This window comes from Protomyctophum parallelum (genome assembly GCF_964188405.1).
Source record: "Protomyctophum parallelum genome assembly, chromosome: 2".
Taxonomy (NCBI): domain Eukaryota; kingdom Metazoa; phylum Chordata; class Actinopteri; order Myctophiformes; family Myctophidae; genus Protomyctophum; species Protomyctophum parallelum.
Window position 1 is genome coordinate 50,397,237 of NC_139699.1, and position 13,109 is coordinate 50,410,345.

Here is a 13,109-nt window from a genome sequence, read left to right on the forward strand (position 1 = left end):
TTGATAATACAGAATTATATAATTTGCATAGCCTGGGAGAAAGTTCGTTTGCAAAAACCTTGTAGTATTCCCCTAAAAACCGTCTGCTCCTGGATATTTTTTATTTTTTAAGTTGGAAATAGTTTCCCTTATTTCCTCCTCAGTGATGCGTTTTATTAGTTTGGATGCTTCCCCCTCTGCCAATTTATTTAATTCAAGGGGTCTCAAGAATTCAATAATCTTTTCTCTTTTAAATTCTTGTTCTTGCACCTTGTATAATTGTTCGTAAAATGTTGCAAAGGCATCCGAGATCTGCTTAGGCTGCGTTTCAACAAGGTTGGTTTCGGGGTGTCTGATCTTAGCCACAGCACGACCAGATTGGGCCTTCCGGAGTTGAAAGGCCAACAACCTGCTCGCCCTATTCCCCATCTCATAATATTTTCTATTAGTATACCTAAGTGCCCCCTCGGCCTTGTATGTTAATAGCTCATCTAATTGTTGTCTGGTTTCTTTTAATTCTTCCAGTGTTTTCCCATTCCCAAACTGTTTTTAGTCTTACCTTTAGTCATCATATCTTAATTCCCATTACATTTTTGTCAGTGAACAATGGTCATTTTCCGTCATAGTATTAGTCGACATAATCAACACTGATGCAATGATTTGATCTGGTCTTTCTATGTACGGCATTTATCCTTGAATACATCTCCATATGATTGCGAATGCAGTGAGCACTAACTATGAGACCCTGCAGATCATGTCTGTCTGTGTGTCTGTCTGTCCTGCTATGACACCACCCGCCCGCCACCAGAGGGCGCAGCTGTAGCACACACACACACACACACACACACACACACACACACACACACACACACACACACACACACACAGTAGAAAACTTACTAACTAAAAAGGGAAATAAAATACGTAATTTATTCTAATTGTTGTTATTGCAATTTACGAGCTGCGTTCGCTTCCCGCGTTTGCGCGTCTTACTTGTTATTATATCCCATCCTATGTATTTATCCTTGAATACATCTCCATATGATTATTATATCCCATCCTTATGATGTGTCCAAGTGCATGATGAGCGAGGACGTTGATCTGCCCCTTCCTTTATCTGCACCTGTTATTATTTCCTCTCCCTTTGTCCCCCTGCAGCTTTTCATCTTTCTGCCGTGAAAGAACATACATGTAACACCCTTGAAAGCGACTGTAGGCGGGCGAGCGATAAGCCCACAGACAGACACTGAATTTTTCTTCCGTTCCATGTTAATGAATGCGTCTGCTCTGCTCTCACTGCCCGCACGTGCACGGGCGCTCCAATCGTGCAGGCGAATATGTATTTATCTTCGCTCTGGGGCGAGAACAGAACTAGATGACTACGTATTTCAGGACCATCCATTCCATGCATATTTGACAGAAATCTATGTGTTTTCCTATTTCTAACCAATTGATAATCAAAAATGTGTTATGCTTGAGTAAATGAAACCCCAATTAAAATTTCAATCAATTGGAAGGAGAGGGGAATGGAATGCTTTGAACATAGACCATTTGAAGGGACAGGTGATCGATTTCTTGATAGGTAAATATTAACCGTTTGTTAGCAAGTCATGGATACATATTTGATTCTCAATTCATTATCTTTGTGGTACTAGTAGTAACAAAGTAATTTTGCGGGTGCCAAACACTGTGTACGTGCATGCGCTGTGCGTGCGTGCGCCTGTCCCCTGCGTCAAACTTGCACCCTGAAATACAATCTCTCCCAACATCAGTACAGTGGGCATATGCATGCGTATTCACATCCACCCCCTCCCCCGCTCCGTCTCTCTCTCAAACCCCGCTACTCTCTACCTGTTGAGAGGTAATATCAGCAGTCCACAAGGGGTGATGCTCTCATGATTATCCTCTACTCTAGCACCTGTAAAAAAATAAATAATATAAAAGCCGCCTCCATTTATCTCTCTCTGTGGCTACCTATGGGGATAATATGGGTGGTCTGTGATAGACGACTCTCTCTCCCTTAAGTGCCGTAGCCCGAGGACTTGTAAATAATTACACCATTCTCACTATCTCCCCGTCTGTGTCTCTCCCACTCTCTCCATCCTCTCTCTCTCTCTCTCTCTCTCTCTCTCTCTTTCTCTCTGCAGCTACCTGTGGGGGTAACGTTAGTGGTCCATCTGGGGTAATTCTCTCTCCTAACTACCCTCAGCCCTACCCGCCGGGGAAAGAGTGCGACTGGAGAATCAATGTCAACCCCGACTTTGTCATCGCCCTTATCTTCAAAAGGTAGGAACCAACGGTGCATACATCTCGGTCGCACACATCTCAACGGCTACATACATACAGTAGACATGCCTCGACTCATTTCATAGCCCAGAACCTGGTGTGAGCTACAGGAGAAGATAGATAAGTTAGATAAGCTATACTTACAGGGGCATGCAATCATGTTGCGGCCATGATCTCAGCTGTCAGCCTCGTCACACAGTACGGCTTCCACATTGCACACAGCCAAAGCCACATAGAAATCTGATCTCATGCTTTCATGCTATACGCTCCATTGATAGTTCGAACGACGGGGAAGAAAATTTTCCAATCATCAAATAAACTAAACTAAACAAATCTCATAGACTGAGAGCTGCACATCTCTGAGCGAGAACAGTAGTGTGTTGCCTATAGCAACCACACTAACTGGAGATATTTTATTTTTTCTTTATTCTCGTCAGGGGGTTACAAACTATCTGGGGAGGAGGACTGATCACAACAAAATCCAACTAGAAACAAAACATAAGCTCTTACCTATGACTACCTGGCTCTAACTGCTGACCTCCTTATATCAGAAAACAAAGCCCAAACAATATAACCAACTTTTGTTGAGAACAAGAGAATGAGAGATGGCATCACAGTAGTCGGCATATGGCCGAGTAAAGATTGAGCTGTGATTCCTTAGACGCTACATGTTTGTTTGGCTTCACATGCACAATGGACTATAGATGACAAAAGGGGAGACGGACGGGTCGGGGAGTCAAGAAGGTTACCAACCCGGGTTTGCGGTCAGCGACGCACCGACAGCCTTTTAAAGTTGGTACCAAATCCAGAGTGGCTGTGTCTGCTACTGGCACTCCCTTCCTAATCACACCATGACACACTCCCACACACACACAGGAGAGAAACCTAATGCAAGCCCCTTCATAACCTTCATAATCATAACACAGAGATGGCCGTATCTGTCGGTCCTTGTCCCTTGTATGTCGGAGCACAAACCAAGCCATAATGTCAAAGGAATTGTCTGTAGACGTCTGAGACAGGATTGTATCTCGAGGCATTCAAGGTCCCAACAAACACAGTGGTCTCCATCATTGGAACCACCAGGACTCGAATTCCGGCAGCTGACCAAACTATACAATTGGGGGAGAGGCCCTACAGGCAAGCATGGTGGTCACAGAATCATGCTTTGGGGATATTTGTCAGTAAAAGGAACTGGGAGACAAGTCAGGATCACGGGAAAAAAATGTGGAAAACCTGCTCCAGAGCGCTCTGGACCTCATACTGAGTCAGAGGTTCACCTTCCAACCAGACAAGGAGCCTAAGCACACATCCAAGATAAAAAAGGAGTGGCTTCAGGACAAGTCTGTGAATGTCCTCGAGTGGTCAGTGGACCACGGAGCCCAGACTTTTACCCCATTGAACATTTCAACCTGATTGAAAGGAAGCTTGAAAGGATCTGAAACGAAGAATGATAAAAACTGACCCAAAATACGTATGCCAAGTTGTAGCATCATACTCAAAAATAATTAGGGCTCTAATTGCTGCCAGAGGTGATATAACAAAGTGTTGAGTAAATGGTGTGAATACTTTTATTTTTAATACGACATATATAAAATACCCCTTAAAGGTGTAGTGAAATGGAAAATACGGTTTTCACACTTTCAGACCATATCCGTGGTCATCATATGGGCATACCTAACAATGGATGCCAAAGAAATTGACAAATTCTCATTTGTCAAAAGTCCATCTTTTTTTTGTATTACTTGAAAACGTGCTGCGTGATGACGTGTCGAGGCCCACATCAATATCAAAGCCAATAAAAATGAAGCTCACCAGTTTGATTCCCATTGCTTCATTGTCCTCCAAGACAGCTGGTTTTGATTAAAGAACTACTCCGTTTTTAATATCATTCAAGATGACATCCACACAGTGTATTGCTCGTTTTAAACTTCATCCCGCTAAAATATGTATATAGGTTGTGAAATAATCCCCTGGCATTGCCCCACGTACGTCTCTCTGTCACTTTGTTTACAAACGACACTGCACGTGAGAGGAAGTCACAGACTTAAAACCCCATAGCCTGGAGGGATGCACGCTCTGATTGGTTCAGAAACTTCAGAGCCAGTGTTTCAAGCTGAAACTTAAAAATAAAATGCTTTCATGTTTCACTACATCTTTAACATGTGTCTATTATGCAACATTGTGTGTAGAATTCTGAGCAAAAAAAGTTATTTAATCCATTTTGGAATAAGGCTGTAACAAAACGAAATGTGGAAAAGATGAAGGGGGGTGAATACATTTGCAAGGCACTGTATGTTGTCATAGTAAGACGTCAGAGGTCAAATTATTTTTTGTAGGACAGGGGAAGAGAACTGAAGTGCTTGTTTTTGTCCTGCGTATGTGCAAGGTTTTACAGCAAATGCTTTGCTTTTTAAAATACTTCAACGCAAGGCAGAGGGGGTTTGTAACAACGCCCCTTAGCTGTTCTAAAATCACTGTAAACCACGGCCTCCTGGGGCTTACTGCTTAATTAGTCCATGATTAATAATTAACTTTGTTTAATTCTGTTGATTATGGAAGAACTAAATGTTGGTATGGAAACTGGTTTGGTGTAGTACTAGTAAGGGACTCACATGTGTTTTTCCTCTCCAAATTAGTGTTGAAATGCTGCTGAAAATGTCCGTACTAAAGAAAGTCTTGAATGGATGGATTCACACGGTTCACATGAGCCATCATCTTTGATCCTCTTTCAGTGGCTGACTGAAAGCGTGTGCTGCTTCTCTCTTGTACAAAGCCTGGTTTATACTTTATCGTACGACGACGTATTCGGCACTATGCTGAGGACTGTTCAGAACAGAACAGCCAGCATGAATGCGGCTAGAGAGGAAATGGCCCCCGTTTTCTAAATGTTTGCGATGGCGTTAATGCATCTGTGCTTGTAATGAAAACCACTGCTGAGCCTTTCTACACATGAGAACCAGGATGCTATTGAGCAACCTGGCCTCAGGATCAAAAGCTAAAGGTGAATCAGACTCTCTCCTCTCTAACCACCGATCCCACACAGGGAGTTTGCTTTGGAGTTGCTCAAATTGCAAGTGCACATTTGAGTGAGGAGTCTGAGCAGACTCCTATAAACACACTATAGCACTATACTATAGCACTATAAACACAACACGAGATATAGCTATAAACACAACACGAGATCACGACACTGGTATCGGTATTCAGTATCGGTATCGGCTAACAAGGAAATGGAGGTATCGGGATCGGATCAGAAGCGAAAACATCCCTAATCTTTATCAAGTTACAGTATAGATTTAAACCCTATTTTAAAACTTTGTCGTATGATGACGTATTATGAAATTAGCCGATTGCGCTTGCAATTAAACGGCGTTGTGAATTTGTAGATCCGCTATTGCAATGTTAGAACATTTCTGTCCTTGTGGAAAGAGCAAGGGTATACACACACAGCTAGAGGTTATTCTCAACCTGATGGTCCTTGTGTGCAGATCCCAATTCCATAAACCCATTCCCAATCATTTCCAAGTAATCTACATGAACCTACTGTAGGGAGATTTGATTAAGAGAATGTATGGGTGCCCGCTGGCCTAGTGGTCCAGGCACATGCCACATACAGTACATGTATATATAGGCGCGCCGTGTGTTCAAGTCCTGCTCATGACACCTTTGCTGCATGTCTCTCCCCTTCTCTCTCTCCCTCTTTCCTGTCTATCTTCACTTGAAACTATCAATAAAGGCTAAAAAGCCTAAAACGAATCTTTAAAAAATAGACAATTGATGGTGATATTTACCATCCGTGAACGATTGCGCATTTATCAATCGTAAAAACTTAAAAACTCTATCACTCCCATCTATCACTCCCATACAACTGTACATGTATGCAATTTGTCATTTGTATTCACGTTTTTTCCTGTGATCCTTCGTTAAATCCTTAAAAACACATCCAGTCTGCAAGAACCTTTAGTGCCACAATTCCATGATTTGACTATAGTGTTATTTTCTGTAGATTCTTGACATAATGCAGTTTTGTACCAGAGAGAGAGGCAGCATCTGCTGTATGTTTATCTATCGCATATAACATAATAACCTTTACACTATACATCCAGGACACTTAGCTGCATTTTTTCCTCGCATATACACATGCATAAACAACACCGTGTGTTTGTTTTAAGTGGTGTGGCGCATACGTTGGTCCGACGCGAAGGCCTGCATGCACCCGTGGGCCGTGGCAGGCTATATTATTATGTTTACCAGTACATTCTGATGTAAGCCTTAATGGTGCATTTCTTTGCGACCTAAAGATGTTAATAGGGCTCATGACTAATGGACGGGGAGAAGAATGGGGTTTCACATGAGGAACAGCAGATAAAAGCTTAGATATGTTTTCTCCACATTGCCGAAGGAGGAAAATTGACCTATTTCTTTCTTTATTTTTATTATTATAATTTTCAGTTGGAGGACTCTCTAGCAACAGCTATAGCTTTTTATTTTGTATAAACTAGTTCATGCAGTGGGTTTATTTGTATTGCTTTTTAAATGTAGTAAATAAAAACAAATAGAGGTGGATTCTCAGTAGAGCACAGACCTCTGCTAAGATGGCAGTTTGCTTCTGTGTCATGTCCTCTTCTGGCCAATTGCTTCATGATGCAGGTGAAAAGTTCAGATCCATGATAGACATTTATATAGACACGTATTGTGGTTTTAATGTGCATTTTTAGCACACTTCAGGAAGAGGATTTGTGAGAGGAGATCCTGGAAACGCTCTGGGATGATGTACTTCAAAATTTATATCAATCTAGCAACATTTTACAATGTGCTCACTCAACACAAAGGTTAGATTTTGATAAAATTCATAAAAATGTGGATCCATCTTGTGACAGGCCATCAAGCACCAACGAGCCTCGTACTGGCGTTCTCGTCCAATCCTGTCTTGGAAATCTTTCAAAGGACGTAGCTTTCACCAATACAGACAGACAGACAGACAGACAGACAGACAGACAGACAGACAGTTAATTAAACACCGCCTTTGTTAGCTTATAATGTTTATTGCTAATGCATGTACTGTACACTTAAATAGCTTAGTTCTAATTATTTTTTATTAAAATAGCCTCAACACTGAAATCCAATCTTTATTTGCCTTACAAAATGTGGATTGCTGCTCTTGCTCATGTTCTCTTCATTCTTTCATTGCACCCTTATTGAGAGTAGACAAGCCCTTAACATTGTGTTGGATACCTGCTGCCATTTTTAATAACGTATTATCCTTGGTGTTCCCTGTTTTGAAGTGTATACTAAGAGTTGTCTGTGTTGCATACCAATAATAATTACAGAATAATGGTCTTGTTCTTACGTCTAGGGGCCTTCTCACTTTTCACAACCTAATTTATGTGGCACGGAAAAACACATCTTTAACACCATCATTGCCCTTGACGTTATTGACGTAATTAATTGTTAACGGAAAGAAACCTTGGATAGAAGCATGCTCTAGGGTGCAGGCGGCCACCTGCCTAGAGAGAGAGAGAGAGAGAGAGAGATAGAGAGAGAGAGAGAGAGAAACAAACAACTATAAGGAGAACAATAACAACAACAATAACAGCTATAATCATAGTATAATGTAATATAATAACAGTCCATATGTTCCATGTAAACCTTTGATCCATAGCCGGTGGAGGTCCACAATTACAGTCCATTGGAGCTATACTAGCTGCCACCGTATTCCATGGAAACCCTCGATCCGCAGCCTGGGGCCGTCTGCAACCACCCAACCCAATTTACAGCAATACATTGAGCACACAGTGTGTGCATATTCATGCACATTTTCTCAGAACACACGATAAGACTTGAGGCAGTGCAGTGCCCGGCGCCGAGTCAATCGGGTAAGCTGTTGTCCAGAACCGCTGATATGCCCATATATAAGCATATATGCAGATCCAGCAGTCTATAGAACCGCTGATCCGATAATATATGCTCATATACAGTATGGGCATAAAAGGGACACAAACAGACAGGCACAACGGATTGGACCATGCATTCACAAATTGCACTGTTCACACAGTATAAGTGGAAAACCGTGGTGCAATTCAAGTGAGATTCTTGACCGCATAGCTTTACAGTCGGTTGTTTTTGTTTTAATACTGTTACAAAAAAGACTTCTCCGGCTTGCTTGACTTGCCTGTCAAGGATATCTAGCATTGTTTCCCTATAACAGACACTAAGCCAGTGAGCCAGGCCTCTGCAAACCATGAATGCAGCACCCAACCATTCCCCTATTCCCTGCCTTTGTTCTTTGTAGTGGCAGGAATACAAATGTATTCATGCACGCACGCACGTGCACGTACACACACACGCATGCACACACACACTCACACACACACACACACACACACACACACACACACACTCAACAAACAGACGACCCTGGAGTGCTAGACTATAACCGAAAGCCAAACACGGAGCAGAGGAGAATGGTTTAAACAGACAGGTGGGAAACTAAGCTAACATACAGACTTTCTCAGAGCAAACATAGAAATAAAGAAGTTGTCTGTGCGTGTGTGTGTGTGTGTGTGTGTGTGTGTGTGTGTGTGTGTGTGTGTGTGTGTGTGTGTGTGTGTGTGTGTGTGTGTGTGTGTGTGTGTGTGTGTGTGTGTGTGTGTGTGTGTGTGTGTGTGTGTGTGTGCATGCGCGCCCATGCGTGTGCACGTGCATGCGTGTGTGTGTGCGTTCATATGCACATTCTGCCTGTGTTTGGCAGGTTGGATGTAGTGCTAACACATAGACAGAACACTTACATTTGCCAAAGTAAGGACTGAAAAGTTTTGGAAAAGGGATCACTTTAGTTTAAATTGGTTACATTTAAAGTCCAGTTGTTGGGTGAATAAGGTTATGGCAAATAATGAATGAATAAATTGTTCTCTTCTGAGACTCTAGAGCTCTTGCATGTTTGACCACATGAACCCTAGCATCCCTAATCGGAGCATGTCATAATAGGCAAACATTAGGTGAGAGTAGGAGAGCATTTTGTCCATGCAGCAAAGGTTGTCATGAACGGGACTCGAACCCGCGATACACTGCCAGGCTAGAGCCTACATATGCCCCGATATATACAGTAGTAACCTTACACTCAGCCTTCATTTATATTTCCGTTTGACTCCATTATAATTGCTTAAATGGGCATGACCAGCGTTTCAGGTGCTGGAGGCTATACACTTTTTAATGCATTAATGTATTTTAAAGCCAAATTACATGATGATTACATTTGTGTTCCCGTAGTTTCAACATGGAGCCAAGTTATGACTTCCTGCACATCTATGAGGGGGAGGACTCTAATGGACCGTTACTCGCCAGTCTTCAGGGCAACCAGGCTCCTGAGAGAATAGAGAGCAGCGGCAGCAGCCTGTTCCTGGCATTCAGATCTGACGCCTCGCTGGGCATGTCTGGGTTTGCCATCGACTACAGAGGTAATTAAAACTTTAAATTTGGTTTGAACTTTTTTTCTCCTATTAAATGTACTTTGAAGGTCTTGTTGGATGTCAGCCTCCCAAAAAAAAGTGTGTGTTCGTGTTTTATGTTGCCTCAGAATTCCGCAAGCGTATTTCCGTGTGCGCGGTCCCGTGAAATTGTCGCGCGCATGCTCGTTTCGTGCACACGCCCGTGGGTGACTAGACCTGGATTGTTGTGAGCTTTTTTTTCTTTTCGCTATGCGTCGATCCCGCGCCCCTCATGAGCAGACCTGGAGCAGACCTGTCGTTGATCCAGGCGACAAAGCCTGCATCACCCTCTCCTTTACTGTGTTCTTGTTCCCCTCCCCCAGCCCATCACTTTCTTTACTCCCCTGTCTTGTGTTAACCTCGTCAGCTGTGTCCTGTATTTTACCCCCCCTTTCCACCCTGTCATCTTGTTAGCCACTTCTCATTTTTACCTGTATAGGTTCCCTGCCCACTCCAGCTGAGCCTTGTCCGGTCATTAGTTCCCTATCCTGTCTGTTCCTTCAGTGGTTGTCAGATCGTCATTGAATGTCCCAGTGCATCAGCCTGTATGTTTCTTGTGTTCCTGAATATTTGTTCCATTTTCAAGTTTTATGACTCCTGTTATGAACTCCAAGTAAAGGCATGGAAATCAGTCATTCTGCCTCTGCACTGTTCCAACTCCCCTGGTTCCACATATACAATCTGACCAGCCTTGGTCGGACCCAGCGGACACATTATTTGAAGATGAACTCAGAAAGGTGATACAATAGTTTGTGTCCAGGCCGTCAGCAGCACTGAGCAAAAGACTGGCCTATTCCAGGCCTATAGCCTATAGCAGAAGAGCTCTTAAGTCTCAGTTTGCCGTGAGCGAGCAAGTGCGTAGACGCCAGACGGTCAGATGGAGATGGATTGAGCGGGACTTACATTGTTAAAATAAAGCTATCAACAAAAATAGCTAAAATAACTGATCTACCAGAGAGATTTTAGAGCCTTTCGCTCACGGAGCCTCAGATAATGGATGATGGGGCGATTATGTAATAATTGTGACAGGCCTACTATCACCAGAAAAGATCACAGATTAGATCACTAATAATAATGACTAAACTTCTAGTTTAGCAGTCCTGCTCCCAGAGCAGATCAGCGATTAGAGCCCTAATAAAAGGGAAGTGCATCAGTCTGTATACAGTATGTATCCAGTGGTGGTAGGTTTCAACTCTCATGACATCACGTCAGGAGGACACACCTTCACCATCCAAACACAGCCTCAGGACGTGTTGTTTGTTGTCACGCCGCCATATATGGTCGTCATTCCGTCACGCCTCGTGACACGTTCCACATATGGCCGTATCCGGCAGCCGGTGAAAACTAGAGTTCTCAGCAGGCCTGACAATTAAGGCTCGGTCCTACCTGGGCCCTCATCAAACCCTGTACACTCAAGACACTGCCCTCCACTGCCACCCTTTGATCTCCATAGACTATATGGAGCTGACCTGTTCTGACATTCCATATGTTGATCTGACCTTATCAAACCCTGTACACTCAAGACACGCTCCATATATGGCCAGACCTCACCAAACCCTGTACACTCAAGACACTTCCCCCTTAAATCTCCATATATGGAGCTGACCAGTTCTGACATTCCATATATTGATCTGACCTCATCAAACCGTGTACACCCAAGTCACGCTCCATATATGGCCAGTACATAATTCATTCCATATGTTGATCTGACCCCGCGCCAGCGCTCGCCCAGCAGTCTGCCGTCACCCAGGCGGATGCATGCTTGCGACGTCGACGTAGCTTCTCGTTATTAATTGCTCTTAATTGTAGCGTTGACATTGTTTTGTTCTTTTGTTGACTGTTGATTATTCACAAGGAATCATTGCAATTGTTCTTGGCAAGGTGGTGCTGTTGGATTGGTGGATGCACTTTAGCCCATATTATGAGCTGTGGTTCCTGCACTTGGAGACTGCAGGTCTCTTACAGACCTTGGTTTGACAGTGGAGGTGATTTGGAAGCTATAATCAATCTGGAACTCATCATTAGTTGTTAGGCTGGCGAGAGATCTGTTCTGTCAAGGTTTATAATCACTCTCTGTTCCCCCCCCCCCCCCCCCTTTTTCCACCCTCCATCTCTCTCTAATTAAAAAACATTATCAGCCTCTCTGCTATCGCTCTCTCTCTCTCTCTCTTTCTCCTTTCTCACTCGCTCTGCCTTTACTGTAGGTTTTGCACCTTTTGTCTTCCACTCTATTATCGCCTTCTCTAATTAAAATACAACCTCCATAATCTCGCTGTTTTCACCCTGTCTTTCTACAGTATAATCCACCTTTGTCACCCTCTCTCTGTCCGCCTTTGGTTTTCTTTCTGTCGACCTCAATCTTGCTCTGATTGGAGGATAGCGGAAAATCAAACAAGCTGGCAGAATGCCAAGTCATGATTGAAGACACTTTTGTACTGTAGTTGACTCCTTCCACTCTGCTCTCCTCCTTTCACTTCCCTTGTCTTTCTTCCTTCTGTTTCCTGCTAATGAACCAACTAGCTGACAGTGTTATGACGGCTTATAAATTGCCCCTTCCATTTTTGTTCCTTTGAAAAACACTTAAACTTTGTTTAAAACTATCTAATGCCTAATTAACTTTTATCTGTTTTGTTCCCTGATTTGAAACCAATCTCAGAATCGTCCTTTAGTTTTTCTTTGTTCTGCTGAAATGAAATAGCTGCATCCTCAGAGGGATAGGCATGGCTTAATTAAAAGCTGGGTTGCTTGAATTACACACAAAAATGAATAAATAACCCCTTCTCTCTATTTTTCTCATATTCCCTTATTTCCCTGTTGACCACTTCTTTTCAATGGTTTCTATGCTGTCTCTTTTCTTTCAAAGCTATTATTTTACTGACCAGGACGCGTTCTTATATGAGACTTTTCTGACGTGTAATTTAGCTGTGTTCACTCCATCAAACTTGGATGGTCACGCATCCCCACAACACTGCCTTTTTTATTCTCTTCCATTCTGTTGTGGTGAAGCCCAGGGAGGCCTATATTGATGTGTCATTTATTTATAACTATGTTTCTGTGATGGAACCTAATATCACGATTTGGGCGATAGAGGGCACTATGCTCCTGGGTCAATGCATTACTTTATTTTTTTGTGTTGGAATTACCATAGGGGAATTATTCCAAGAATAAACAAACCACCCCGGCGGTTTTACTCACATGGATATGAAGCATCAATGGTTGTTTGTTTTTTACACTGTGACGCAGGGGTAATGGTAGTGACGTTAGGACTTCAGTACTATAAGTACTGCACTTCTAAGTGAAGTTATGTGGTACAGTTAATGAAAATAGAGCTCCCCAGGTGACTTTATTGAAGAGGAG

General features: G+C 42.8%; 1 protein-coding gene across 1 annotated transcript in view; it reads left to right on the forward strand.

Annotated features, from left to right (window-relative positions):
- Window positions 1-13,109, forward strand: part of LOC310878179 (CUB and sushi domain-containing protein 1-like) — a 740,702-nt gene that overhangs the window by 576,713 nt on the left and 150,880 nt on the right. The window contains exons 30-31 of the mRNA XM_083792333.1: window positions 2,127-2,265; window positions 9,535-9,722. Coding sequence (XP_083648459.1) covers window positions 2,127-2,265; window positions 9,535-9,722 — 327 coding nt within the window. The remainder of the gene's footprint in view (window positions 1-2,126; window positions 2,266-9,534; window positions 9,723-13,109) is intronic.